The sequence below is a fragment of the Anthonomus grandis genome, chromosome 22 (genome assembly GCF_022605725.1).
Source record: "Anthonomus grandis grandis chromosome 22, icAntGran1.3, whole genome shotgun sequence".
In the NCBI taxonomy this organism is placed as follows: domain Eukaryota; kingdom Metazoa; phylum Arthropoda; class Insecta; order Coleoptera; family Curculionidae; genus Anthonomus; species Anthonomus grandis.
Window position 1 is genome coordinate 21,387,250 of NC_065567.1, and position 26,592 is coordinate 21,413,841.

The 26,592-nt window shown below is 30.0% G+C and overlaps 1 protein-coding gene across 4 annotated transcripts; it reads right to left on the minus strand.

Annotated features, from left to right (window-relative positions):
- Positions 1 to 7: 7 nt before the first annotated feature.
- LOC126749194 (laminin subunit beta-1) lies at positions 8 to 26,244 on the minus strand. Of its 4 annotated transcripts, none has more exons than XM_050458875.1 (16): positions 26,018 to 26,244; positions 14,342 to 14,409; positions 14,214 to 14,285; positions 13,400 to 13,507; positions 12,880 to 13,138; positions 12,653 to 12,821; positions 12,316 to 12,597; positions 11,841 to 12,261; positions 10,426 to 11,788; positions 5,306 to 5,805; positions 5,053 to 5,252; positions 4,902 to 4,998; positions 3,106 to 3,297; positions 1,921 to 3,052; positions 1,724 to 1,865; positions 8 to 1,100 (listed from the first exon to the last, which is right to left on the minus strand). In XM_050458875.1, the coding sequence occupies exons 2-16, from the start codon at positions 14,397 to 14,399 to the stop codon at positions 645 to 647; spliced, it is 5,451 nt and encodes a 1,816-aa protein (XP_050314832.1). In that variant the 5' UTR covers positions 14,400 to 14,409; positions 26,018 to 26,244; the 3' UTR covers positions 8 to 644. The 4 variants fall into 4 exon arrangements, with proteins under 4 accessions (XP_050314832.1, XP_050314833.1, XP_050314834.1 ...); XM_050458876.1 differs by lacking the exon at positions 26,018 to 26,244 and adding an exon at positions 20,305 to 20,520; XM_050458877.1 differs by lacking the exon at positions 26,018 to 26,244 and adding an exon at positions 19,992 to 20,109.
- Positions 26,245 to 26,592: the final 348 nt, after the last annotated feature.

Below are 26,592 nucleotides of genomic sequence, written 5' to 3' on the forward strand. Positions count from 1 at the left end.
AACGCAATTGCCTGTTTAAAATAATTTATTTCTATTTACAACATATATTTAAAAAAAAACACCCAAATGAATGACTGGTAATAAAAAAAGTACCGATAATAAAAAGGTAAAAAATATGCAAACAACTTATGGGTATTTACAAAAACTATTAGAAAATGATGTTATTAACTCTTAGGCTTATAAGTGAATACATTTAGCAATAAATTACCTACGTTATTTACAGGTTGGTGCGCTAAGTAAAGTGACTTAACTTTTAACCTAAGTTTAATCCTTTAAACCGTAAGCATTCGCAAGGTATGGCTGATCAAAAATAATGAAATGTGTGGAATCCAAAAAGGCAGTTTTATTGTCTTTGATAATATCACAGTAAAAAAATTATAAGAAATTTCGTCATGTATATACACTCAAGTGATTCCTTTAGAAATTACTCTTGGTTTAGTAGGTAGAGGCGAACGTTTTTTGATACCAGTACATAAAAAAAATCATAAAATACTACTGAGAATTAAATGCAGATTTATAGGTAAGCCTCGTTGCATTATCAAGAGGTTTAAAATAAATGCCAGTTTTGTTCATCCTAGTATACAAAAAATGTTGCGCCTCCAAAATAATAATGAACACTGAAAAGAAAATTTAAACACTGACCACTAACAATTATTATAATATTCAACCTTATTCTCTAACTTCTTTGTATAGCCATTCATTTTATCTATAAGATCCTTAAGTAGGTTTTCTAACTCCATCAATACCGCGTCTTGGTTGCTGTCCTGAAGTTCATTGATTTTACTGGAATTATCGCTAACTTTCTCGAACAAATCAAGCGCCTTCTTGGATAAGCTCATTGCTCGTTCTTTGGTCTTATCAACTTTGTTAAGAGTTTCATTTAATTGCTCTCTAGCAACTTTATATTTTCCTTGTAACTCTTCGGAGTCTGACCAAGTTTTTTCCGCTTTTGACAAGGTATGTGCAGACTCTTCGATTGTTCTGTTAGCTGAATTCTCATTTTCTGTTATATTTTTTTGCAAGTAAGAGATGTTTTCTTTTAGCTCGGCTAATTTACGAGTTATTTCGTTACTTTCAGCTTCTTTGGTCTTATTTCCAATCTGAAACAGAAAGAAGAGTAAGCATAGTCTGGATTAAATGCCGAACGCATACAAAAGCTTTAGACGTTAAGTATTTCGAAGTAGGAGATTTATTTTTACTATAAAAGGTCATCTAAAAAAATTGTAATAATTTTTTTAAATTCATACTTTTGGGAGTTCATAGTAATCGAGGAAGAAAAAAATTTACCCTAAAGTTTCACTTCCACCCATATAATTAGTAATGAGCCCAAGAGAACAATTCTTTCAAGTTTTCAATCACTAAACTTATATTCAATAATAATATTTATAAATGGAGGATCGTATGCACTTTGTTTATGCACAGTTTTTAATATTTTAAATAGAGATACAACTTTCTAGGCCACTAAATGAATATTTATTAAATTTTGAATATTTAAAAATGTTCTGACCTCAAAATTTTCGATTCATCATCAGATTTATTGGAGACCAAATTAAAAAAAAAAACTATATTGATCAAAAAAGGTCAAATTTCGTATAAAAATGATGAATAGTTTTTTTTAATAAATTTGTCATTAAAATATTCACCACTATCAATAATATGAATAAATCATCATCTATTTGATATATATTAACCAATATTTAATATACAGTAAATATCTATTTACCTCATTCAGAATATTCATAGTGGCATCATAATCCTTCCAAGCTTTCTCAATGGCCTTTTCAGCTTCAGATTGGGCATCTTGAGTTTTGTAAAGTGACTGATTCACTGCTTCTGCATCAGTGAGCAATTTGGTCGCATTCAACCTTAAAATTTAAAAATATATACACAAAAACCTTAACCAACAAAAGTGTTTCTTACTTAGCATATTCAGCGTTTTGCTTAAGCTGTTTTACTTTATCCAAATCGCTTCTAGTTTCCTCGATAATATGATCAGTATTTTTTAACCGCTGTAGGGCATCACGAATGTTATCAGCCAACTCTTGCACTTCCTCCTCAGTTTTATGGACACTCTTGCCCAAGATTTCCTGCGCTAGCTTTTTGATTTCTTCAGGTTTGGTATTATTTTGCCCCATGAACTCCCTCATCTCTTTCATTACTAAAGCAGCTTTTTCCAACGAGCTATTGGTATCAATCAACATCTTGTTAATAAGTTCATACGTTTCAGTAGCTAGTCTTAAAGTTTCGTTGGTGTTAATCTGCGAGACGTTACGAACCAAGTCGTTTGCAGCAGATTCTTTATCTTTTAAGGCGGTTTCAGTTTTTTTGGCAAAAGCTATAGCAGCCTCAGCCAATTGTTTAGCACCGTCTTCACATGATATTGAGTTACCACAACTGTTGCATCCGGCACCACCACAGATAGAGTCACAAGGATCTCCAGCTCCATCACAGACCAAATCATTAAGGCCAACAATTTGTTCAAAGAGTCCATCAAGTTTTTGACGAATATTTCCTAACTGATTGGCATTATCTTCTGATTGCTTGGTAAAAACTTCTTTAGTTTGATTGATGAACGTTTCTGTAGCACGACATTGGTTATCAGCATAGTTGACATCTTGTTTCGAATGCTCTGCTTTGTGAGCTGCCATATCAGCCTTCTTTTTAGCTTCAGTAATTAAAGTCAGGGCGCCAAGGACATTGGCTTCTTGAAGCTTAGTGCCATTATTTTCCAATTCTTTGGTTCTCTTTATTAAATCAGCTATGCTTTCGTTATAGCTCTTTACTTTTCTTTCATCTAGCAATATATTCTGTTTTATGTTTGCCAAAGCATTATCCAGAGCTTTTAGCTTATCATTTTCAGTTAAATTAATGCGGCTTCGTAGCACTTGCAGCTCTTCCTCAATAGAGTCAACATCAATTCCATTACTGTTTGAGAGAAGCTTTTCAATTTCATCCAATCGAGCCTTCATTTCGTCAAATTCTTTGGTATAAGCACCAGTTGCACCTACTTTCTTGATATCGCCTGCTCTTTCAATAATGGCCAACGTTTCATCTAGAAATTAGTACAATTGAGTAATTATGTTTGTAAGGAATTATGGTACTTACTTTTGCTTTCTTGCAAGATTCTATCCCAATTATCGAAGCATTCACCGCATGTTTGACAGCTGGGTACTTCACCGATGTAACCTCGTTCACAACGGTCACATTTGTGACCACCGACACCTGGTAAACAAATGCAAGCACCAGTGCGCATGTCGCATTGTTTATCTTTAGCTCCAAGGGCGTCACAGTCACATGCTGGAAAAAGCAGTAAGGATTTAATAAAAATTTAATAGTGAAATTATATTATATTGGAAATAATATATACAGTGTGTTCATTTGATAACTCCCACAACGGATTTATCGAAAACCACTGTTTAAAAAAAAAAAACGCCGAAATACGTCAAAAGGTTTGTCAAGGGGGACAACTTTCTAACCTAAAATTACTTCACCCCCTTTCACCCATTGCCCCCCAGGGTCATCCCCTTAAAAATTTTAAATGGCAAGGGGTATCGAGTAATAGCTTATTTAAAAGGTCTTTCGAAGTCTTTTATTTTGACGTTTGATTTTTTTAAATCGGTCGATTCGTTTTCGAGAAAATTAGAAAAATCTTTGTTTATCTTAATTTGTTCAAATAGAAAACAAAAACATTAAAATATCAGTTTTTATTTCAATAAGTGTTCAAAATTTTGCCCGTTTTTGGCCAAACAATGATATAGGCGATGTTCAAATTCCTGACGGACATTTTCAAAAACATGTTGTGGGATATCATGGCAGCTGTCGATGATGCGTTGACGAAGTTCATCCAAACTTTCAAGTTGGGGAGTAAACACAATAGATTTCAAATGACCCCATAGAAAAAAGTCTAACGGCGTTATATCAGGAGATCCAGCAGACCATTCTATAGGCCCCCTTCGCCCTATCCTATTTACCTGGAAACTCGTCGTTTGAAATATATTTCCTCCTCACTATGTTCTTCCCGTTCGGCAATGGCTAGACGACGAGTTTCCAGATAAATAGATAGGGCGAAGGGGGCCTATAGAATGGCCTGCTAGATCTCCTGATATAACGCCGTTAAACTTTGTTCTATGGGGTCATTTAAAATCTATTGTGTTTACTCCCCTGTCACCCTGGGCAGAGGGTGAAAGGGGGTGAAGTAATTTAAGGTTAGAAAGTTGTCCCCCTTGACAAACCTTTTGACGTATTTCGGCGTTTTTTTTTTTAACAGTGGTTTTCGATAAATCCGTGGTGGAAAGTATTCAAATGAACACCCTGTATATTAAATACATATAGGGTGTTAATAAAATATGTAGACACACTTTAACCATTGAATGCTTGGTCAATTTGAAGACGAATGTCCATATGAACTTCGGTTTTTGAGCACGAGCACTATCATTAATGAAATGCAAGTAATTTTCTAAGTATGTCTAAAATAATGAAACGTTTTTTATTGAACAGTTGGTATAATCAACCTATGATCGATACTGCATGTTTTACAAGAGACTCAAGATGAAAATAGTAAGATCCTGTATTTTTTACAGAAAAGACAACAATAGAAAATATAGAATAGTTGTTTTACAATAAATATTCCAATTAACCACCTTCAATTTCAATACAGGCAATCTAGTCTCTTAAACATTGACTGACGAACTCTGCTGAAAATGCCCGGCGTATTTCATATAGTCAGAGATAACATGACTCATATAGTCAATTCTGAACAATATCATCATTTTTTTAGTGCTCATATGCTCTAGCTTGAAAACAGGCCGTTTTCATAATGTCCATGATATTTCGTCTTTAAATTTACAAGAAATTTGATGGTTAAAGTTTGTCTATACTTTATTATATGAGAAAAAACTGACCTAAACATTCTTTTTTAGGATCACCATAGAACCTTGGCATGCATTCATTGCATTGTCTGCCACCAAAGCCTGGCTTACATTCACATTGTCCAGTATACTGTAACAAACAAACATGTTAATTCCATGCAAAGTTAATGAATTCATTAATTACAGTATGACATTGAGTATCCAGTGAACCAAATTCATCACACTCGCAAGGTTCACAGCCCTGTCCACTTGCGATTTTCCAATGATCTTCTTCACACTCATCGCAATTTAATCCTGTCACGTTGGGGAAGCATTGGCATTGGCCACCAGTTGGCATACATGGGCCAGCAGTGAAGTTAGTTCCTAACATGTCACACTGACATGCTAAAAATTGATTCATAGGTTTTTTGTCCTAATTACTAAGAGCAAAATCTTACGTTTACACACGGAATCTTCATCCTCCCTATAGAAATTATCTGCGCAAACTTCACAGTGGTCCCCAGCAGTATTATCAAGACATTTCAAACATTTTCCAGTATGCGGATCACAGTTGCCTGGCTGAGATAAATCAATGTTGCCACTACAGTCGCAAGGCTGACACGATCCCCCGGGAACCTCTGGATTTCCATAATAATTATCCACACAAATATCGCATCTTGGACCCGCATAACCTTGTTGACAATTGCAAAAGACGTCTTTAGTGTCAGGATCGAGTAAGCAAGTATCAGCGTAAGAATGATTAGAACCAATGAGTCCAGGACATGGGCAAGGTCTACATTGGACATCAATACCAATTCTTGGATCGCCGTAGAAGCCTTCAACGCAGCTGTCACAGTTGATGCCTTTGGTGTTGTCTCTACAGCTAATGCAAATTCCGGTGTTGGATTCACATAAATCGGCGTGGCCGTTGCAGTTGCATCTGACACAGTCTGGGAATCTAAAAATAAAAGTATGTCGGCTATAGATATATTCAATAGTATTTTGTTTAAAATTATGGTATTTGTTTATATTAGTTTCTAAGTGACTGGTAACTGAGGGGTCACCACTCACTAAAGGCTGCTTTCTTCCTTAGTCTGACCTTTAATTTGATAGTGCTGAAGTATTCAACTTCCGAACTATAATGGGGCTACTGCCAAAAGGCACAAACCCACCCCCTTATTTAAAAAAAAAAAAAAGTTAAACATATTAAAGAAACTTTTCCTAAAGTTATTTTTGTTAAGACAAGTAGCGCTTATCCATTTATTAATAGTGCAAAATTAAGTTCGAACTTACGGTTATATACAGTAAAAATTATATGTGTGGTAACCGAGACAGTGCTGGTATTCTTCAGTTTTTTTGTTTGTTATAAAAAATTATTTAAAGGAAAGTTTTTATAAAACCTACAAAATTTTGAAATTATTTGTACTACTCCAATGGCAACTTGTGAGGGTGAAAGATATTTTTCAACTCTTAGGATTAGAGATCGGCTGAACTGTTATTTTTAAATAACAGGTTTCTGTTTTTTTTCACAGCTTTATTTCTTAAAAAAATTAACCACTATTAAACCACACTTTTAATATACCTAAAACTGAACTAAATACTTTCACATTAAACTTGGTTTATCTAATTTTTTAGTTATATTGCTATTAATTTAGAAAGTTACAGGGTTGATTCTACATACATTTCTGTTACATTCTAGATGCTCCTATTGGACCGATATTCCGATGTGAATTTTATATTTAGAAAATCATTTTATAGATTGGTGGGGTAAGTAAGTTTTAATTATGATCATTTTAGTTTTCATTTAATTAAATTTATTATAAAAGCTTTAACTGTAAAGAATGTACAAAATTAATTTCTTTACAGGTCAATAAAAATTAAAATCTATTTACAGGGAAAAAGCCTATAATTAGGAATTTTTTTACACCAAGAACTATCATACAAATCATCAGTTTTTAATTTAAAACAACAACTAAAAATAATGCATCTTTCAATTAAATTATCGGAGTGTAACTCTCTATTCATTTCATCTGTTACTTCATCTATAGCTAGTATAGATGATTATGTTATAAAAAGTAAATAACAAGCTATCCTTTCCGTCCCAAAAATGGTAGGGTTTTTGAAAAAAATTATTGTTGATATACTTTGTACTGACGGTATATTTTTGAAATTAATAACAAAATATTTGATGCTATTTTCTGCGGTTGAAGATGCTCAACCCTCAACAAATCCGCTTCAGGCTTTTAAAGTGATAGAATCAAAATTATTTCAAATGTCTAGAATATTAAAAAAATTACTCCAAAAGTATGAAATAAAATAAAAAAATTATTCATAATTTTAATAATTAATGATTGTTATATTATTCCATAAATTTTCAATAATTTTCGATTTTATTTCACGCTTTTTGGTTTTTTTTTTAAATTTTCCAAGCCTTTGAAATAATATTCGGTTTTATTCCACTAAGCATTTTCATAAGACTCCAGTCATTTTAAATAATTTTTATTCTTCAGTTTGTTCAAATTTCACATGCTTGGAATATTAGAAAGTTACTTCAAAAGCGTGGAATAAAATCAACAATTATTTGAAATTTCTGAAATAATTAAATAATCATTGATCATCAAAGTCAACTAATTTTAATTTTATTCCATAAGGCATTTTCATAGTATTCCTTTAGCATTATTATTATACAATAAATTTTTACTCTACTAATTTTACTTTATTATTATACTTAAAATTTTTCAGTTTATACAAATTTCAAATGCTTGAAATATTAAGAAAATCCTTTCAAAAGCATGTAATAAAATCAAAAATTATTTCTCTTTAATCAATGATTATTTTAATATTCCAGATATTTCAAATAATCATTGATTTTATTCCAGGCTTTTGGAGTAATTTTTTTAATATTCCGAGCATGTGAAATTTTAATTAACTGATAATAAAGTTTATTTGAAATGCCTAAAATATTTTGAGAAAGCCCCTAGAATGCTTTTGGAATAATTTTTTAAATATTCCAAGCAGTTATGATTTAAATTAACTAAATTATAAACATTATTTAAAATACATGGAATATTAAAAAAGCTACTTTTAAAAAAATGAAATAAAATAAAAAAATATTTGATATTAATCAATGAATATTTTATGCATTGCAAATAATTTCCTATTTTATTATATGCTTTTGGAACTTTTTTTCAATATTTCAGTCACTTATAACTTAAATAAACTGAAGATTAAACATTATTTACAATGCCTGGAATGTTTTTAAAAAATGCCCCAAAAGTGTGGAATAAACTTAAAAAAATCATATTAATCAATGATTATTTTAATATTCCATGCCTCGAAAAAAAAAATTATTTCATTATACGGTTTTGGAATAATTTCTTCAATATTCCATGCATCGTAAAAAAAATTTTATTTCATTATACGCTTTTGGAATAATTTTTTCAATATTCCAGGCAGTTATAATTTAAATAAATTGAAGATTAAATATTATTTACAATGCCTGGAATAATAAAAAAAAGCCCCTAAAGCGTGGAATAAACCTAAAAAAAGCATATTATTCAATGATTATTTTAATATTCCATGTATCGAAAATAGTATTTTATTTCATTATACGCTTTTGGAATAATTTTTTCAATATTCCAGGTAGTCATAATTTAAATAAATTAAAGATTAAATATTATTTACAATGCCTGAAATATTTTTAAAAAATGCCCCAAAAGTGTGGAATAAAGTTGAAAAAATCATATTAATCAATGATTATTTTAATATTCCATGCATCGAAAAAAAAATTATTTTATTATACGCTTTTGGAATAATTTCTTCAATATTCCAGGTAGTTATAATTTAAATAAATTTAAGATTAAATATTATTTACAATGCCTGAAATATTTTTAAAAAATGCCCCAAAAACGTGGAATAAAGTTGAAAAAATCATATTTTTTTTTTCAATATTCCAGGCAGTTATAATTTAAATAAACTGCAGATTAAATATTTCAGGTATTTTAAATGCCTGAAATATCTTAAAAAATGCTTCCAAAAGAGTGAATTAAAATAAAAAACCGGATAGGAAAACATTATCAAACACATTTCTTTCAGCACAATATGCCGAAGCAAAAGAAAGAACAAAAATTGCTTATAACGAGTTTATCAATTGTATTTTGTCTCACCAGAGCTAAAGACGTTTATTAGCTTTATCTAATAACGTAGCTAATGTTAAAAACGCTATAGATAAGTAATTAAAATGGAAACATTTATGTTGTATGGCTCATGCAGTAAATCTAATAATGCAGGCTGTTTTAGAACTTATTGATCCTCTTATTGCCAAAGTTTCAAAAATTATTTCATATTTGAAAAGTGGCTATTTTAAAAGTAAATTAATTTTTTATCAGCAACAAAATGTTCAAACTCCAAAGAAATTGATACAATCAGTAGTAACCCGATAAATATTTTGTAAATTTTTAATTTTTTATACTATATGATACAAAAAAATAGTAGAACTAAAAGAAGTACGTATAGCGCTAGTTGCTTTAGAAAAGAAGAATTGGTCAATGTTAACTTATCAAGAATTTCAATATGTCGATAAACTTATTTAACAGAATAGTATTTATGAGCTTTGAGACATTCGTTAATATTTCAGTAAAAATTAATTTAGAAAATACTCTAAATATCTCATACGCTCATTATTGAACCTTTCGTTATATTTATTCCAATCTAAGTCGTGAGGTATAATGGAATTTACTTAAGGTATAATATATTTTTTATATACTCAAGAGCTGAGTTTTATCTATTGACCCCTGAACTTGTTTCTTCTTTTTAAAATCCTAGCTCACTTAATTTTTTTTTTAATTGAAATTAAGAAGAATGAAAAATCTATTTATTGAATAAAGAGACCCAATTTTAACCAGCATTTCAGTTGGTTATGAGGTTTTATCTATTTACCTCTAAACTCATTTCTTCTTTCTACTACCATTATCAAGATAAATAAAATTAAATTAAATTAAACATACAGCACTACATATTTTTTTGTACTTCCTTGCTTTTTTTATCACAATTTATCAAATATTTTTTTAATTGGACATTTATTTGACTTTGATAAACTGTTTCAAAAAGTAACAAAGAAAATACGAAAGGATACTACTTTTTTTAATAATTAAAGTGTGTGATCCTAATATAATTTAATAATAGAAAATACATGAATAAAATATGTTTCCAATTATCAAATAATTATTTTAAGATTGCCCTGTTCTATCTCTCATTGATATGCATTTATCTTCATTTAACATTATAAATGCACTTTCCTTTAATTTGCGTAATGTTAAATTTAGTTCCTCTATTAAAATTGCGAAAATAGCCCAGTTTAATTAAAAAAAAATTTCGTTCTTTTCGAATTCAATTAAAAAAAAAAGCTCATGGATATAAAAAAATTTATGATACGTTAAGTAAATTATTGTATTTAATAGATTTAAGTTCATAGTTCTTGTAAGTACGCGCACAAATCTATTTTCTTCATCTTTTTAATAAAAGCGTATGAGATGAGATGATTTGAGAGCGTATGCAGTTGGTTTTATTTAGTACTTACTTCCAAAATCCTACTCTGCACTGATCACAGAGTCTCCCATAAGTGTTTCGCCACACATCTCGTGAGAGTGTAGTAACATTACAAGCATTATCCATAGCTCCAATATGGTTACAATCACAAGCAGTACATCCTTCTGGTCCAAAACCGTAATATCCTTGAGCACATTGGTCACACTTCCTTCCAACTACATTTGGTTTACATTTACATTGCCCTCCAAGTCGAGAACAGATGTTACTAAGTGACCCTGTTGGATCACAATTACAAGCAGAAGCACCATCGAAAACGTAAGCGCTGATTCTGCCATGATATATTTTGCAAACTTCAGGAATGATGGCGTCTTTGTGAAATAGAGCTGGATTACCACAGTCGTACTTCTTAAATTCCGCTAATGAATCTTTCCCTTGATTGCCACTGAAGAAGGGGATGTTTTCTATTCTAGGTCTAAGCCAAATGGCGTCAATTAATACCGAAGTATTTTTGCGTGTCTGTGGGTAGTTGTAGCTACTAAAGTCTATGCGAATTGTATAGGGCTTGTTGGCTTCTAAACATGCTGGAGGGTAAACAATTTGCTCTCTTTGATTTGATGGTAGAGATGTGTATTTTTTATCTTCACCGGGGCTCATGTTGGCGCATGGTCCGTTAGGGTCAACTCCTCCAGGAGGACGAATAACTTGCACAATGATATCTTCCATGCTCTCAGGCATTAGAGGCTCATATCTTATAATTATATCATAATCCATTGATGTTTTAATCTCATTCACGTAGATTTCCATGTAGTCTCCTGGATATACTTTTACGAAACCAATTCCAGTGTAAGGACTAATTTCGTTAGCATATGGTGCTCTTATTACCACTTGCCCACTAGTGTTGCTGCCTTCAGCTTCATATAAGAAAAATTCCAAGCTAGCTTGGAAGAACGTTTGTTGAGGCGTATCACATTTACGTCCAGTCATGTGATTTTTGCAAAGGCACTGACCAGTAAGTACGTCACAGAAATTGTTCAAAGCGCCTCCAGGATCACAATCACAGGGTTGACAACCATCTTGAGTTTCAGTAAGGTTATAAAATTGAGGTAAGCATTGTTGGCAGTCTTTGCCAGTAACGTATCTTTTACAAGTACACTCTCCTGTCCAGACATTGCAGCCCTGGTTACCAATAGTACCCAAAGTATTACAAGTACAAGGTTGGCAACCATCAGGGTTAGCTTCTGTAAAATTCCAGAATCCATTTTTACATTGGTCACATCTACGGCCTTCAATATTGGTTTTGCAATGGCAGCTACCGGCCACCAAGTTGTTTACTGGGTCAGTTACGGAATCGCAAATTCCTTCTTCTAGTGAACCTCGTGGATCACAGTCACATGCTAAAAAGTTACCCAAGTAATGACTCTTGAATTTACTAGAGAACAACCTTACCTCTACAGACTTCCGGATCATGAATCTCCCTGCTTGGATCTCGATAATAATAAGGTTTACACTGTTCACAATTGGATCCCATTGTGTTATGCATACAACCATCACAAACTCCACCACTCACATTTCCTTTAGCTTCAAATAGAGCTTTATCAAAATGGCAACTGTTTGCGTGGTTGTTACAGTTGCATCTTTTGCAAGCATTGGACTGTTTGCCAATTGCAGGTCTCCAAGGTAAGTCATTAAAGAAGTCTTCACACTCCTCACAGTTTCGGCCTTTGGTGTTGTGAGTGCATTCACACCGTCCATGCACCATATCTGGCTTAGGTTCGATTCCTTGCAAAGGAAGGCATCTACTGGCGTGACCGTAACAAGAGCAAGAGCCTCTTACTATCATATCAGTTATTGCATAATAATATTTTTCCTGTAACAAATAATGCTAAAGTATAAAGATTTTAATTAAAAAGGTAGAACTAACCTGAATTTCGCCTCTAGGATCCAATAAATCGTCCCCCAAGGTATGCAACTTGGTAAAATTAATTCTCAAGTTAGTCATCTTAAGCAAATTCTGAACATGTGGAGAGTAAGGGTTATCAATGGGCATAGTTGGTGGTAGAACCCTATAGATGACCTCACCATCAGTTGCAGGGGATAGAAGGGAATACCTAGATTCACAAATCACATCTGTGAGATTTCTTGGATCTCCTACACGTACATGAGGAAAACTTTGAGTGCAATTTTGCGCAAAATATCTGTAAACCTGAAAAACGGAATTTTTTAAGGGGTACTTAAAGTGGATGCTTTTGAATCATCACCTGCCAATTTGCTCCAAAATCATACGATCTTTCAATTAACATAGCAGCAGGCCTAAAGGTCTTAAATGTGATAATTAAATGAGTAAAATGAAACTCAGCTTCTAAGTCCAACTGTATATAAACGTTCTCCTTTCCATTCTCCGATTGCCACCAAGAGACCGTTCTTGTTCTACAAAAGAGAACTATCTGGTAAACGAGTATGAATAACAGATGGATGATGCTCTTACCCTGGATACATCTTGTAAACTATGTTAGTAATATTGTGGTTCAAAAATGGATTGGGCTTTGCTGAGGGTTGAGAATCGCACCAGAAACATTTCTTCCTTTCCTCATCCAGATGGGATACTATACAGTACCTTTCTTTTTTATATAACCCACATGTTGATGATGCATATAGTTGATTCTCCCTTCCTATGAGCAGATTGCCTGTGGCTGGATAACAGGAACTTTGCTCACAAGGATGATGCTGTTTCATCGGATCATATCCTGATAAATATTAGAAGGATGTAAATATGAATTGTTGTTATTGATTGGTAATTTATTAGTTTAGTGAGTTTTGAACCAACACCTTGGATCAAGTATAATAGTTAGTTAATATTTAGAGATTTTTTGGATAATAGTGGTTAATTTTTTTTAAGGGGCTAAGGGTTACTAAGGGCTGTACCGATTTATAAGGGCTCTTAGGAGCTGTAAATAAACCAACACCACTGAGGTAACATAGATGGAAACTTGGGTCAGTTTTTATACCCTGTTTGGCCGCTAAGGGATGCACCACCTCTGGATAATACGATGAAATGTCCTGGATTACATCTGGTTCTACTGGCTGGTCTCCTCTTAGTACTTGGTTTAGGGGTGCTGATATTAATTGGTATAAGAAACAATGATTTTATTAAATTGCAGAAAAATGTATTTATAAGGAAGTTGTATTAGTTTACCGATTAAATTTATAATAAGAGTCAAAGCAGCCGATGAAATGACCAATTTTTGCTGAGGAAAAAAATTGTAATTTGCATAAGTTGTCGGTACAATAATTTAAAAATTGCGGAATTTACACGTAAATTTAATGGTTTCACGAAAGGTGTTTTAATTTCATGTTATTGAAATTTGGTATTTCTTATTGGTGCCAAATTGGATTTAATTCATTTTAAATATTTCATCTAATTTATTCGTGCCAAAAACTCGATGTTAATCATATTAATTATTTATTTAAAAAAATATTATTATTATTATTATTATTAATCTTGTTTATATTGCAAAAAATTTTAACTGAATTTATTAAAATATTAATAAAAGTGATTTCACATTTATTTGCCAAATATTTAATATTTGTTGCTTGACTTTAATAGAAATTAATAAAAATGTAATATTTAAATAGTTTTTTAGTGATTGGTATTTAAAATATTCCCTATAAAACTTTTGTTTTATATCTTGTTTAATCTGCATTTAAAATATTTTTTTTACCATACATTCTTATTATAATTATGCATTTTTATCTTGCGTGGACTAATAAATATTTTCCTCGCATTTTTATCTAATATCGTATACAAAAAAAAAATCTTACCTTTAATAGGGTATTGTCTAATTCTGGTTTGCTGCCTATAGTTTGGTATGTATTGGGCATTTATAAAAATTGCTAAAAAAAGACAATTAAATTAAAAATATAAAACGTTTAAAGCAAAAACAACTTACTGGGAACTAAAAAATAAAAAAGTAACCAAGATCGAGACATCGTTGAGAAGGCCACCATACGAGCCTCCCTAAAACCAAAAGAAAAATTATATTACACAAAAGGATAATAAACCTATGTATCGACTAAACGTTAATCATCCAATACCAAGAGATAACAAAATAAATATTTATCCTAACAAAATTTACTCTGAAAACTAATGTTTACGTACTCAGATAATACAATATTATTGCACCGATATAAAATGTATGTTGCACTTTTAAAATTCAACCACACAATTCGCCAGAATAAAGTTCGTACTGTATTGTGAGTTAGATAAAATAATCTTTAAAACCCGCAATGACATCATAGTTGATCTGTTCTATAAAATAAAAATAAACATTTAATGCCCAATGTGACTGCTATAAACCAAATAATTATCGGTTTCTTGAGCCTTCGTGCTTTATTGTAACATCTGTTGAATTATTTTTATGGTGTGAGGGATACTTTATACGAAGAGAAAAAAATTGTCTACTAAATAAATTTTTCGTCAATTTTAGTATATCTGTAAATTATTTAGGCCAATGCTAATATATTTAAACATAGATCCATGATAACGCACCATATATTATTTTTATAAAGAGTCAAAGGTGAAATCTTTTAATAGGCTGATGATACAATATATTATATAGCAAGATAAGGTAAATTATAATAATACATTCATTCATAAAATCTAAAGTTGTCCGTTTTAAATATACAAAATGTCTTGGTTTTACAAGCTATGTAAGCCTGTGTAACAAAATAGCACCTTCCGGTATACATAAAACTAAAGTCGTAATTTCATTTATTTTTAGTACTCAAAGAATACTAAAATTAGAGTCAAACTATTAACATAATAATATATTTGAAAGTTTTAGAGTTATTGTTGATATATGAGTAATATTTTTATTTTGAGCAAGTTAAATTTAGTGAAACAATGTAAATATTGATGATTTTTTTACACTTTTATGTTTTTTGGTCAAGGCCAGTAACATTAGTGTAACAAAATCGTTAGTGTAGCTATAGTTGAAAGATGATTACATGAAAACTATGGGCAAATTATAAATCTTTCTTCTGATCAAATGAGATCATCCACAAGATCACTCAACAATTCGTTTTATATACGTAAATAAAATATTTTATCCTGTCTATAACGTTTCATCTCCACACAAGAGATGTGAGTCCTTGTTTAAAAGTTATTTTATAACAATAAATTTATTATAATTTATTAAATTGCTACCCTAGAATGAGATTGTCACAAAAAAAAATTTAATTTAATTTTTTTTATTAACACATATTGTTGGGCGCCAAAATGTCACTAATACTCTTTTTTTTTTTAATAAGGATGTAATAAAACAATAGATAAAAATTCGGTTTTTATGATTTTTAAATAACGAAATAATGCCATGCCTGAAAAAATAATTTTCATCCACAACCCAATGTTAAAGGGAGGAAAAATGTGCTATGACACACAACCTTAAACCGACATATAAAATAAATAAAAAAAATATTCTACTACATGTTACATATTCACCCTATAGACCCTAGGTTACATAACAGATAAAACAGAATCTTATTTTATTTTAGACAGCTTTTACATAAATCACCGTTTATAATACCCCCTCCCCTCTCGATTTAAGGCCAGCGACCCAGAAATTGTGATCTTCGACATGGCTTATCTTAAACCGTCTTAACGGTCGTATTCTGGTCTGAATAAATTCAAAATTTTGATTTTTTTCTTACATTATCACTGTCGGGTATCAGGACCTATTGCTGGAACGGTGTAGATATGGCTTTAGTTGTTGATGTGGGACGAATTTTATATCATATGACATCCGGAGAGAGGTCTGGATATATCAGGGATTGTCTAATAATATTTAGCTGTAAATTTGTATAATATTTAAATAAACCATATAATAGAACTTATTTATTGCACAGTTTTTGAAAAACGAGCTTTGTTACCCAATAGGATCCAAATTACGTAAACAAAGCAAAATTACTACCGATAAATTGATTCAGCAGGAAATTAAATTCTGACACATAAATATTCTGTTGAATTTTTATTGAAAAACGTGAGTTTTATGTTTTTTTGTCAAGTTAGTTATATATTTAGTAATTTATATTTTCCAATAAGGACTTCGTTATATACCTCGTTATAGTTCTTAGGCAACAATGGAGAACCTCGGCGTTTCTAAATATAGGATCTTGAACGTAAAAGGCATACTAAAACACCCACGGCAATATTTATTTGTATAATCAAATTTAATCACTCGATACTTCAATTCCTTTTATATACGTAAATAAATAAATTTCATTTTATCCTGTATATAACGTTTCATCTCCACACAAGAGACTATACGAGTGATTATTTTAAAGTTATGTTATAAAAATGAATTCGTTATTATTTATCAATCTATAATGAGACTTTTACACCAAGATGCGACTAATGTTCATGATTTTTTTTCAAATGGGGCTGTAAAAAACCATACTGAAAAGTTTGCTTGGTTTTTTTTGTTGGATGTAGGTAAAAAAAAAGATCATGTTCAGACGATCGATTTATACATTTGGGTCAACTGGATCTATATCGTACATGGACTATATATGGTATATCGTCCCCGTTAATAATAATCTACGAGGATTGTAGAACGAACTACGATATACAGTCGTGAGGATCATCTCATAGAGATCGAAACGTTGACCAAAATATATAATTTAATTGTCTGAAGTAGTTTTTTTTTAGCTATATCCAGCCAGGTTGTACCAAAAGTAATGAGCCTTTGATGTCATAACAGACATTATTTTTTTATTTCGGGCAGTTAAACTGTCTCATTTTCCTGGAATTCCAGGCTTTTTATTTTCGAATTCCAGGACGTGGGTTTATTTGTCTGGAATTTTTAATCCAAGATTTTGTTTTTAACATTTTTATTCCGATAGCGCCTTCTACAAGTAATTAAGGATAAAATCAAATTTCTCATGTCAAAAAACTCCGAGGTAACAATTTTCGTTAAGGAATCGGAATTATTTAGGAAATTATGCAAAAAAAAAACAAAAAAAAAATACATTTTTGACACCCCGTAACTTAAAAACCAAGCATTTTAGACTACAGATGTATAAGAACTTTTTACCCTAAAAATATACAAAGAATCACCCTGTGAAATATCGGACACTTATTAAATAACACCCGGTATAAAGTATACGAGGAATTCAAGTAAAATAAAACTTCTTAATATTTTTAATTCAATGAAACGTGTTCCATAAGGCTCCAAGGCCTAATTTATACTTTAATCCAAAAATAGCTCTTTCTTATAAAATTATCTGGAAACCAAATAAGAAAAAAATATTTTATCATTTTTTTTTTAAAATGTATGAAAATAATAAATATAAATGTTACATAAACAAATACAGTAACAATAATTTCAAAGAAGTCTGTTTATTGACCCACGTTGGGCGCCAACATTAATTTAACTTTTGTCAAAGTCAATATTTTACGTTTGTTAGCTTTATTATACATATATATCGTCTAAACTATGTATATTATAGTTGGTGTCTAAATATTTTAACTATAAATAATAAAAAATTATTTTTAATAAACAAGCGATGAAAAAAACAAATATTAAAAGTAAGATAAATAAAATAATAAATTAAACAAACGTATGTTTTTTTAATGATCTTCCTCTGAAGAAAATTTAATAAATGAGTAAAATAAAAAATAAATACAACACGTGTTGGGAATGAATATAATATGAATTTAAATAATGCCACTGCCAATACTTTCCATTTATAAACTATATCAAAGTTTCCAGAATAAAATACTTTATTTTATAGGCTGTGACTATATACATTATATAAATTAAGTAAAAAAACTTTTTTTTATTTATATACAAATTTGAAAAAAAAACAAATGAAGCAGGTTGGTGATCAAGAAAATGCAATAAAATATTAAAATACGATAATATAAAACTATAAAACTACCTAGAACCCAAATAGGAAAAAAACTGTTTTTTTTTTTTAAATTTATAAAAATGTTAAATATAAATGTTAAATAAACCAATACTATGACAATAAAATCAAATATGAGTGTTTCTTGACCCACGTTGTAATAATGTCACTATTAATATTTTATATTTATTGACTATATATACTGTTTAAATAATAAATTTTAGGTTTAGTAATTAATAACTAAATTAAACACCGGACCTGTAAAGCAACATTTAAATCTAATACTGCCGAATGAAAAATGCCTAACCAGACTTAATTTTTAATAAATTTTGCAATGTTTCGTTTTGGGGAAAATAAATTTAAAAAAATCTAATAACTAGTAAATAATACTAGTTATTAGATTTATACAAATGTATAATATTATATATTATACAAATGTATAATATATAATAATATTAATAAATGTAATATTGTTTTTTTGAATTGCTTATAATATATTGCTACATATTATAGGTATTAAGAATTTGTATTTATTTTAAAATCTTCTCTTCTGGAACCGTCATACAGGCAAATAAAATAAATATAAAGATTGGTATTTTCTTATAGTCACACATAAATAAATAATATTGACAAATAACGTAACGATAAAAATAAAGATGTCTCTGCTTATTGACCGACGTTGAGCGCCAACATTAATTTAAATAATACCAAAATCAATATTTTCTATTTGCTAACTATATTATACATATATATTGTTTAAACTATATATTATATGTTCTTATGAGTTCTCACTTTTTATCTTATTTTTGTTATTAAAAAGGAGATTTTGTACAAAAAAAAACTAGTTGTGTCTCATTGGATCCTATGCAGAATAGAAGTTCAAGGTGCAAGTCATTTTGATAAACTGATTACCCTACTTATGGACATTTTTAATTTATACCCAGATTTAAATTAAGAGTATCTTTATTTTGCCGTTTTTATATAAAAGACATATCAAAATAAAAGTATTATAGTTTATTGAGTTTCCTCTGAAATAAATTTAATGAAAGAAAAAATTTAAAAAATAATTACAAATCCGCGAAAATGTTTTTTTATGCAAAAGCAAGAATATTTCATATATCCAATAAAATAAAACGTTTCAACATTTTTGATTTAATAAAACGTATTCCATAAAGCTCCAAGCCCTAATTTGTACTTTAATCCAAATATAGTACTTTTGTTTATTAACCCACGTTGGGCGCCAATAATAATTTAAATAATGCCTCTTAAATAAAAGTTTTCGATATTTTTAATTTAATTAAAACATGTTTCATAAAGCTCCAATTTGCAGTTTAACTCAAATATATAATTTTCTTCTCAAATTATCTAAAAACCAAATGGGAAAAATTCTTTTTTAACTTTTTTGAAAATATGTAACAATACCGTAACAATAAATTCAAAGACGTCTGTTTATTGACCCACGTTGGGCGCCAATATTAATTTAAATAATTCCAATATTCTACATTTATTGACTGAAGATACTGTTTAAACAATAAATTTTGGGTTTATTGATTAATAACTAAACCAAACATCTATCCAAACAACAGACATGTAAAGTAAAATTTAATACTCCCCGAAGGAAAATCACGTATAGTACGTCGTCGTCGGATGCTTTGCAGACAATATGAATATATCTGTATAATCCAGGTTATTTACCTCTCGAATGCAGCTCCTTTATGTTAAAACCTCGGCACATGCACTTTTTCAGTTTACCTATACCCGCGCAAAATAATCTGCCAGCACAAAAACACAAAAAACAGACACAGAACACATATAAAGTTTCATTACAGTGATAAAACTGATATTTAATATGATTTGAGAGTCGATTGTGGTTATGTGCAATGCAATACGGCCTGTGTTAAGTGAGTACCGACATGCAGGCCCGAGTACCAGCGCATGGTTGAGAAGAGAACTTTCTCAGAAGAGCCAAGGGATCAACGAAAATGGTACTACCTGAAAAATCACTTACCAGTCGATGGCAGACGCTCTGTTGAAAGCACACGCACACACGCTCAGTCACAATACTGTTCTGGGCACGGCTTCGGTCATAGATTAGTCAAGAATGTTTTAGTTTATATTAGGTCTCTCTTGCCGCCCGATAGACGCTAGTTTATTAAAAACCCGGCAAGAGGTTGCCGCAATGAAATCTTTGGGAACACATGTGTGGAACACTTGTCAAGATTTTAAGGCTTCCCGGTTTTAATGGACAGATTGGCCTGATGAAGATTGACTACCAAGAAAAACACAGAAATAACGTGTATCGCTATCGGGTTTACGCAACATGGGCATTCACACTGGTAGTTTATTTTTAACTTTTGCATCGATCAGCAGATTTCGATTACTAGCGGTTTTTTTTGCAAGGGGCATTAATTTTAAAAATCCTGGGCTAATGCTGATTCGTCAATGTGATTTCTAAGAAAAATTGAAAATATTAGGTTAAGTAATGCTGTTTTTGTATAATAATTTTATACGGAAGTAAAATTCATATTTGGGTCGACAAAAATTTAGCAAATTCAAATCGTAATTAGGAAATAAAATTAGAGAAAGAAAGAAAATGTAAAAAGCACATTTTTAATGTTGAGTTTTTTTAAAAATATTTTCCAGCATTTAAAATAATCCTTTTTTTTTGCTTCCATCGATCATCAAGATCTATGTGTCTTCTATGACTAAAATGCAATGTACTTAAACATAGCGTACAGGTTCCCTCCTTTCAGACCACTGCGGTCTATCAGGGTGACTTTTAAATTTACAAAAACACAAGGCTGACCACGGATTAGACATAGAGGGGTGGTTGTAAAATAACTTACTAAAAAAATTATAATTAATTTTTTTTATATACTAAATACTAAGTTCTATTAAGTTTAAAAAGACAATTAGAGCCATAAATTCTATTATATTTTCAAGCGCTAGTAAGTGCATTACATTAAAGGGCCATGCAAATTTACATTCTGTTCTCAGTTTAAATAGTCATGCTTCAATTTCGTGAATATATTTTTTACATTCTAGGTCATGTTGAGTAACATGAAAGTAAGTAATGACATACTGAACCTTAAATTTTAAGGCAGTTAAGGCTAGATAGAAAAATTATTTGTGGAAATTATTGAGGAAAAAATATCTCCTCTACATTCAAAACAAAAATCAAAACTAACTCCGCTGTTCACTCTGTAAACACTAGAAATAAGAAAAAACTTATTATCCCCAATCATAAAACTGCATTCTTTAAAAAGATCTTTTTATATAACGGTATAAAATTGTATAATTTCATACCAGATGACATGACAGTTGACGACAAAAAAATTCAAATTGAAATTTAAATCCATAATTTATACTAAATAAGTAGATATGATCCAACCCATCGCTAGTCTTTTGCCAGTGACCCAGGGTGTGAAATGATTATAGACCTAAGTAGAAAAATTGTTGTTTTTTTTTAGATATAGCTTTTTTTTGGAAATTAATCATTTTTGTTTTAAAGTTATTTTATGCTATAAGCGCACATTTATTCATTTTTGTTAAACTTAAAAATAATTCTGTAGGAGGGTTGATTGTAAATAATTGATAAATAAAAGATGTTTATTATTATTATTATTATTATTATTATTATTCATATGTTCCCTATGTTTAGCACGATATACGATATCAACCCAAATAACATATAAGATCATAATGAACTAAATTATATAAAAAATTACAAATGCGAAACGATTCAGGTAGTAATAGAGCGTAACCAAGAAGGCACCCATATGTTGGGCGCCAAGATATAGCGGGATTTAGCAAAAAAAAAGCGATTTATTTAAGAAAATTGCCGACTATAAGGAAAAAAATTATTTTTTAAATATCGTATTAAAATGTGACAAAGGTAGAAAAAAATTTAAACATTAAATGTATTTATTAGACGCAATAATGCAAATAGAATTTATATAACATGATTATCCTTATACATATATAAATATTATAAGAAAAAATGAAAATAATTCTGGAAAATAAAAAAATATAACAAAATTCGTTTTAAATATTTTCCTTATGTTTAGATATATGATAAGTCATGTTGAGTACCATAAAAGTTCATACCGACCATTTAAAATGAGGAAAAGTGAAAATATTAAATTTTTTAAACTCTTAGTCACAGGTCTCCCATATATTGAATAAAAAGTCAAAAGGTATCACATATTTCGCCTGTACGAGGCATCATAAGATCTTCTGTATTTTTAGAACTTCATAAACTATCATAAAAAACTAATGGTTTTCATATATAATGAACTAAATTACGTACAAAATTACAAATTCAAAACCATTCAGGCAGCAGTAGAGAAAAAAATGCGGTACATGTCGTGAAATATCGTGTAATTAAATTAGGAATTCATATGTAATAAATTAAAACTCGTAAGCAAACTATAATTTTTTAAGTTACAGAATAGAGATCTCTCATTTAGTAGGAAGCAATGGTGCCCAAGACATAAAGTAAAGGAGAGCAACGAAACAACAGAGCATCCTATTAAAGTTTGAAATAAAAAGTTTACCTGTAAGGCTCACTGTTAATGTATTCAATTCCACAGCATCGAATAATATGAGGAAATAAGATCAGAGAATCAGAGTGTACACTCAAGAAATATTCACTTTATCAAAAATTTTTATTTGACGCTAAATACTGGAAAAACTGGATGCACCTAAATTAACTACTTAAATTGAAGTTGTATAACAACGTAACGAAAATACCCAACATGTTGGGCGCCAAAGTATAGCAACATTTAAAAAAATATGGGTTTATATTTTAAAATTGCCGATTATGGGTAAAATGATTTTTTTGGCAAATATTATTCGGGTTAATATGTATTAAGATATTGCCTTTAAATTGCCAAAAAAATTGTGTGTAACTGAAATCTAAATTCTAAGTGAGTTATTGGTAATTTTGTGTGGAATTTTAATGCGGAAGTAAAATTAAAAATTGGGTCGACAAAAATGTAACAAATTCCATTTTTGATTAAGAATTCGTAAAGATCGTAATAAAATGCTGGTTCAGCTAGCAATCAAGTGAGGAAGAGAAAGAAAACTTTCAGTTTTCAGTAAGTTTTCAGTAATGACAACCCAGTTTAGATACAAGGATGGTAATAAAATGCAACAGAGAAATAAAATGTTAACTCATAATATATATTTAATAAAAACTTGTTCATAAGATGGTATTTTTACGTCAAAAAGACAGAAGAAAAATAAGATTAAAAGTAATAAGAGATTTAAATAAGAGAACCCAGAAACGTAACGCATTTTAAGTAAAATAAGCGTTAATAAAGCTATAAAATAATGGTCTTAAAGCAATAATTTTGGTGGTTTCTAGTTGCCTTGCCTCAAATATTTTCTTACTATAAAAACGAATATATCAAACCTATTACGATTTTACCTACAAATTTTAAAAAATCATACAATTTTTTTTTATATATAAACCACTATAGAACTAGAAACTATAAGAAGAAATTAAGATTATATGGAAAATAAGAAAAATTATTTTAGATTTATGGAAAAAACATAGATAGAAATGTACGTAGTAAAAAATGCAATAGACACGGGAAATGGTTAGAAAAATACTTGTCACATTTTTGTGAAATATTGTAATTAAATTAGGAGCCCATATGTAATAAAGTAAAATTCGTAAGAAAACCATAACTTTTTAAGTTGAAGAACCGAGATCTATCATTTGATGCGAATCAATAGTGCCTACACAAAAACAATTGTAAATATGGGTAGATAAATGAGAGCAAAGATTTTAATTTAGCACTAAGTACAAAAAACTAGATGCACATCATTTAAATATTCAAATTTAAATTGCATAACAGCGTAACCAAAAAAGCCTCCACATGTTGGGCGCCAAACAATAGCAGTTCAATCTTGACTGACTTAAAATTTAATATTTAATATATAATAGTAAAATTAATTGTGGTAAATGCAAGGAAAAGATGCTTGGAAATGCTGATGGTTTTAATATATAGTGGACTAAATTACGTTTTTTAACTTATAATAAATTAGCCTTTAAAACTCACTATTGTTGTATTTGATTCCACAGTATAAAATAATATTAGAAACTAAGATCAGAGTATTAACTGGAGAACTATTGATTTGATCAAATATTTTAATTTAGCAGTATATACAAAAAACTAGATGCACCTTAATTAATTATTTCAATTTCAGTTATATAACATCGTAAGCAAAAAGACCCCCACATGTTGGGCGCCAAAAAAAGTGCGGTTTATCTTAAAATATATTAAACCTGAACAGAGATAAAAAAATATTTTTGCTATGTTTCGATATATAATAAGTCATCTTGAGTACCATAAAAGCCCTTAATAACTTATTAGTTTTTGTTCTCGTATTTACCGAACAAAATGATGTAAAAATAGCAAAATTTTAGGTCAGTTATGGTTGAATAAAACCATTCTACTAAATACGAGAAAAAGTTTGCCTATTTTTCGCACGATATTTCATGTCAACTGAACTATCATAGAAGATCTGATGGTGATGAACTGATGATCAAATAATTAAATTTAGGATCCAGATGTATAAAATAAAATCTCGTAAGAAAACTATAATTTGTAATTGATAAAAGTTAACCTGTAATGCTCGCTATTACTGTATTTGATTCCATAGTAAAGAATAATATTAGGAACTAAGATGAGAGAATCAGAGTGTACACTGAAGAAGTGCAATTTTAATTTAGTACAAGTACAAAAAACTAGATTCATTTCAATTAATTATTTAAATTTAAGCTCGTTTAACCAAGAAATCTCATATGTTGGGCGCCAAAGCATGGCAGCATTTAAAAACACTAGTAAAATGATTTGTATCATATATAGAGATACTTATATAGAGTATTAATACGTATGAAGATTAAGTGAAATGAACGAGGTGAAAAGAAACATGCCCCTGAATTTTTTTGTTTATTTAAAGAAACACCCTGTATATTATTATGAACCAAATTAAAGAATTACAAATGCAAAACGATTCAGGCAGTAATAGCGAAAAATGCGCGGTAGACGCGGGGACATATCGTGAAATAGCGTAATTAAAATAGGCGTATATGTAATAAACTAAACCTACAGAAAACTATGTTTTTTTAAGTTGCAAAAAAGAGATTTCTTATTTAATGGAAAGCAATGATGCCTAAGACATAAAGATTTGCAAATTTTGAGTGCTAAAGGAGAGCAATAGAACAGCAGATACATAATCAAATTAAAATCGTACTCAACTTTGACATAAATAAAACCGGTTTTAATTGATAAAAAGTTAAAAAGATTCCACAGTATAAAATAATATTGGGAAATATAATCAGAAGTGTACGTACTTTCAATTTATCAAATATTTTAATTTCAAAAAACTAGATGCATCTCAATTGATAGATTATTTAAATTTAAATTAAATAGCAGCGTAACTAAAAAATACTCCCACATGTTGGGCGCCAAATCATCGCAACATTCAAAAAGAAATAGAAAAACCCTTAAAAGTTGTTGATTATAAGTAAAATATTTGTGTGAAATTTCATTTACCAATGATTCTTGAATAACACATCACAGCATTGAAATAATTATAATAAAAAAATTTTCTGATGAGTGTCTTTCAATAGTTTTTGGAAAATTATTATTCGGAATAGAAAATTAAATACAAAATGCTTTAACTAATAATAAGCAGGAAGAAATTACCTTTAAACGACAAACAAAAAATTCCCTGTCACTGAAAACTAAATACTCATAATCAAACGGTCGATCTGAAGAAATCTCGCGCGTACATCGACGAAATTTCGAAATGAAAAAAAAATCTAGCACGGGTTACACGACCCGTCCGTTTGATCTTCGACACTGACTTATCAAAAAAGTTCTTGCGTTAACTTAATTTTGGTTCGCACCGCCTTGCGACAACTGAATTAAACACTAAAAATGGGACATTTTTCGTCTAATCTGCTTGGCAACTTCCTCTCCTCTTCGGCGTGGGGGGCATTGATAAAATGGCATCCGGCTGATCGCAGCTACAATTCTTTTTTTATGAATTGATTTTTCTTTTTGAATACGGCACTATTTTACTTATCACCATTTACTATTATTTCCAAAATAGACATTGAGTTCGATTATCTTTTAGGCACGTATCAAAATAGTACACACGATAATTTTAATTAATAAATGTTAATGTGAGTTTAAAAATTTCCACGCAGAGTGAAAAATCCTATAAGATGTCATTTTTTCAAAATTTTATTTAAAAACCCTTCTTACACATCTAGATT

Bases quoted from the DNA above. Each gene is read 5' to 3' on its own strand.
- LOC126749194 (XM_050458875.1), bottom strand. From the start codon at position 14,399: ATGGTGGCCTTCTCAACGATGTCTCGATCTTGGTTACTTTTTTATTTT. The intron at 11,789-11,840 runs GTAAGGTTGTTC...GTAACTTTTTAG, and splicing joins TGATCCGGAAGTCTGTAGAG to CATGTGACTGTGATCCACGA. The intron at 3,298-4,901 runs GTCAGTTTTTTC...TGCTTTTTCCAG, and splicing joins TCCTAAAAAAGAATGTTTAG to CATGTGACTGTGACGCCCTT.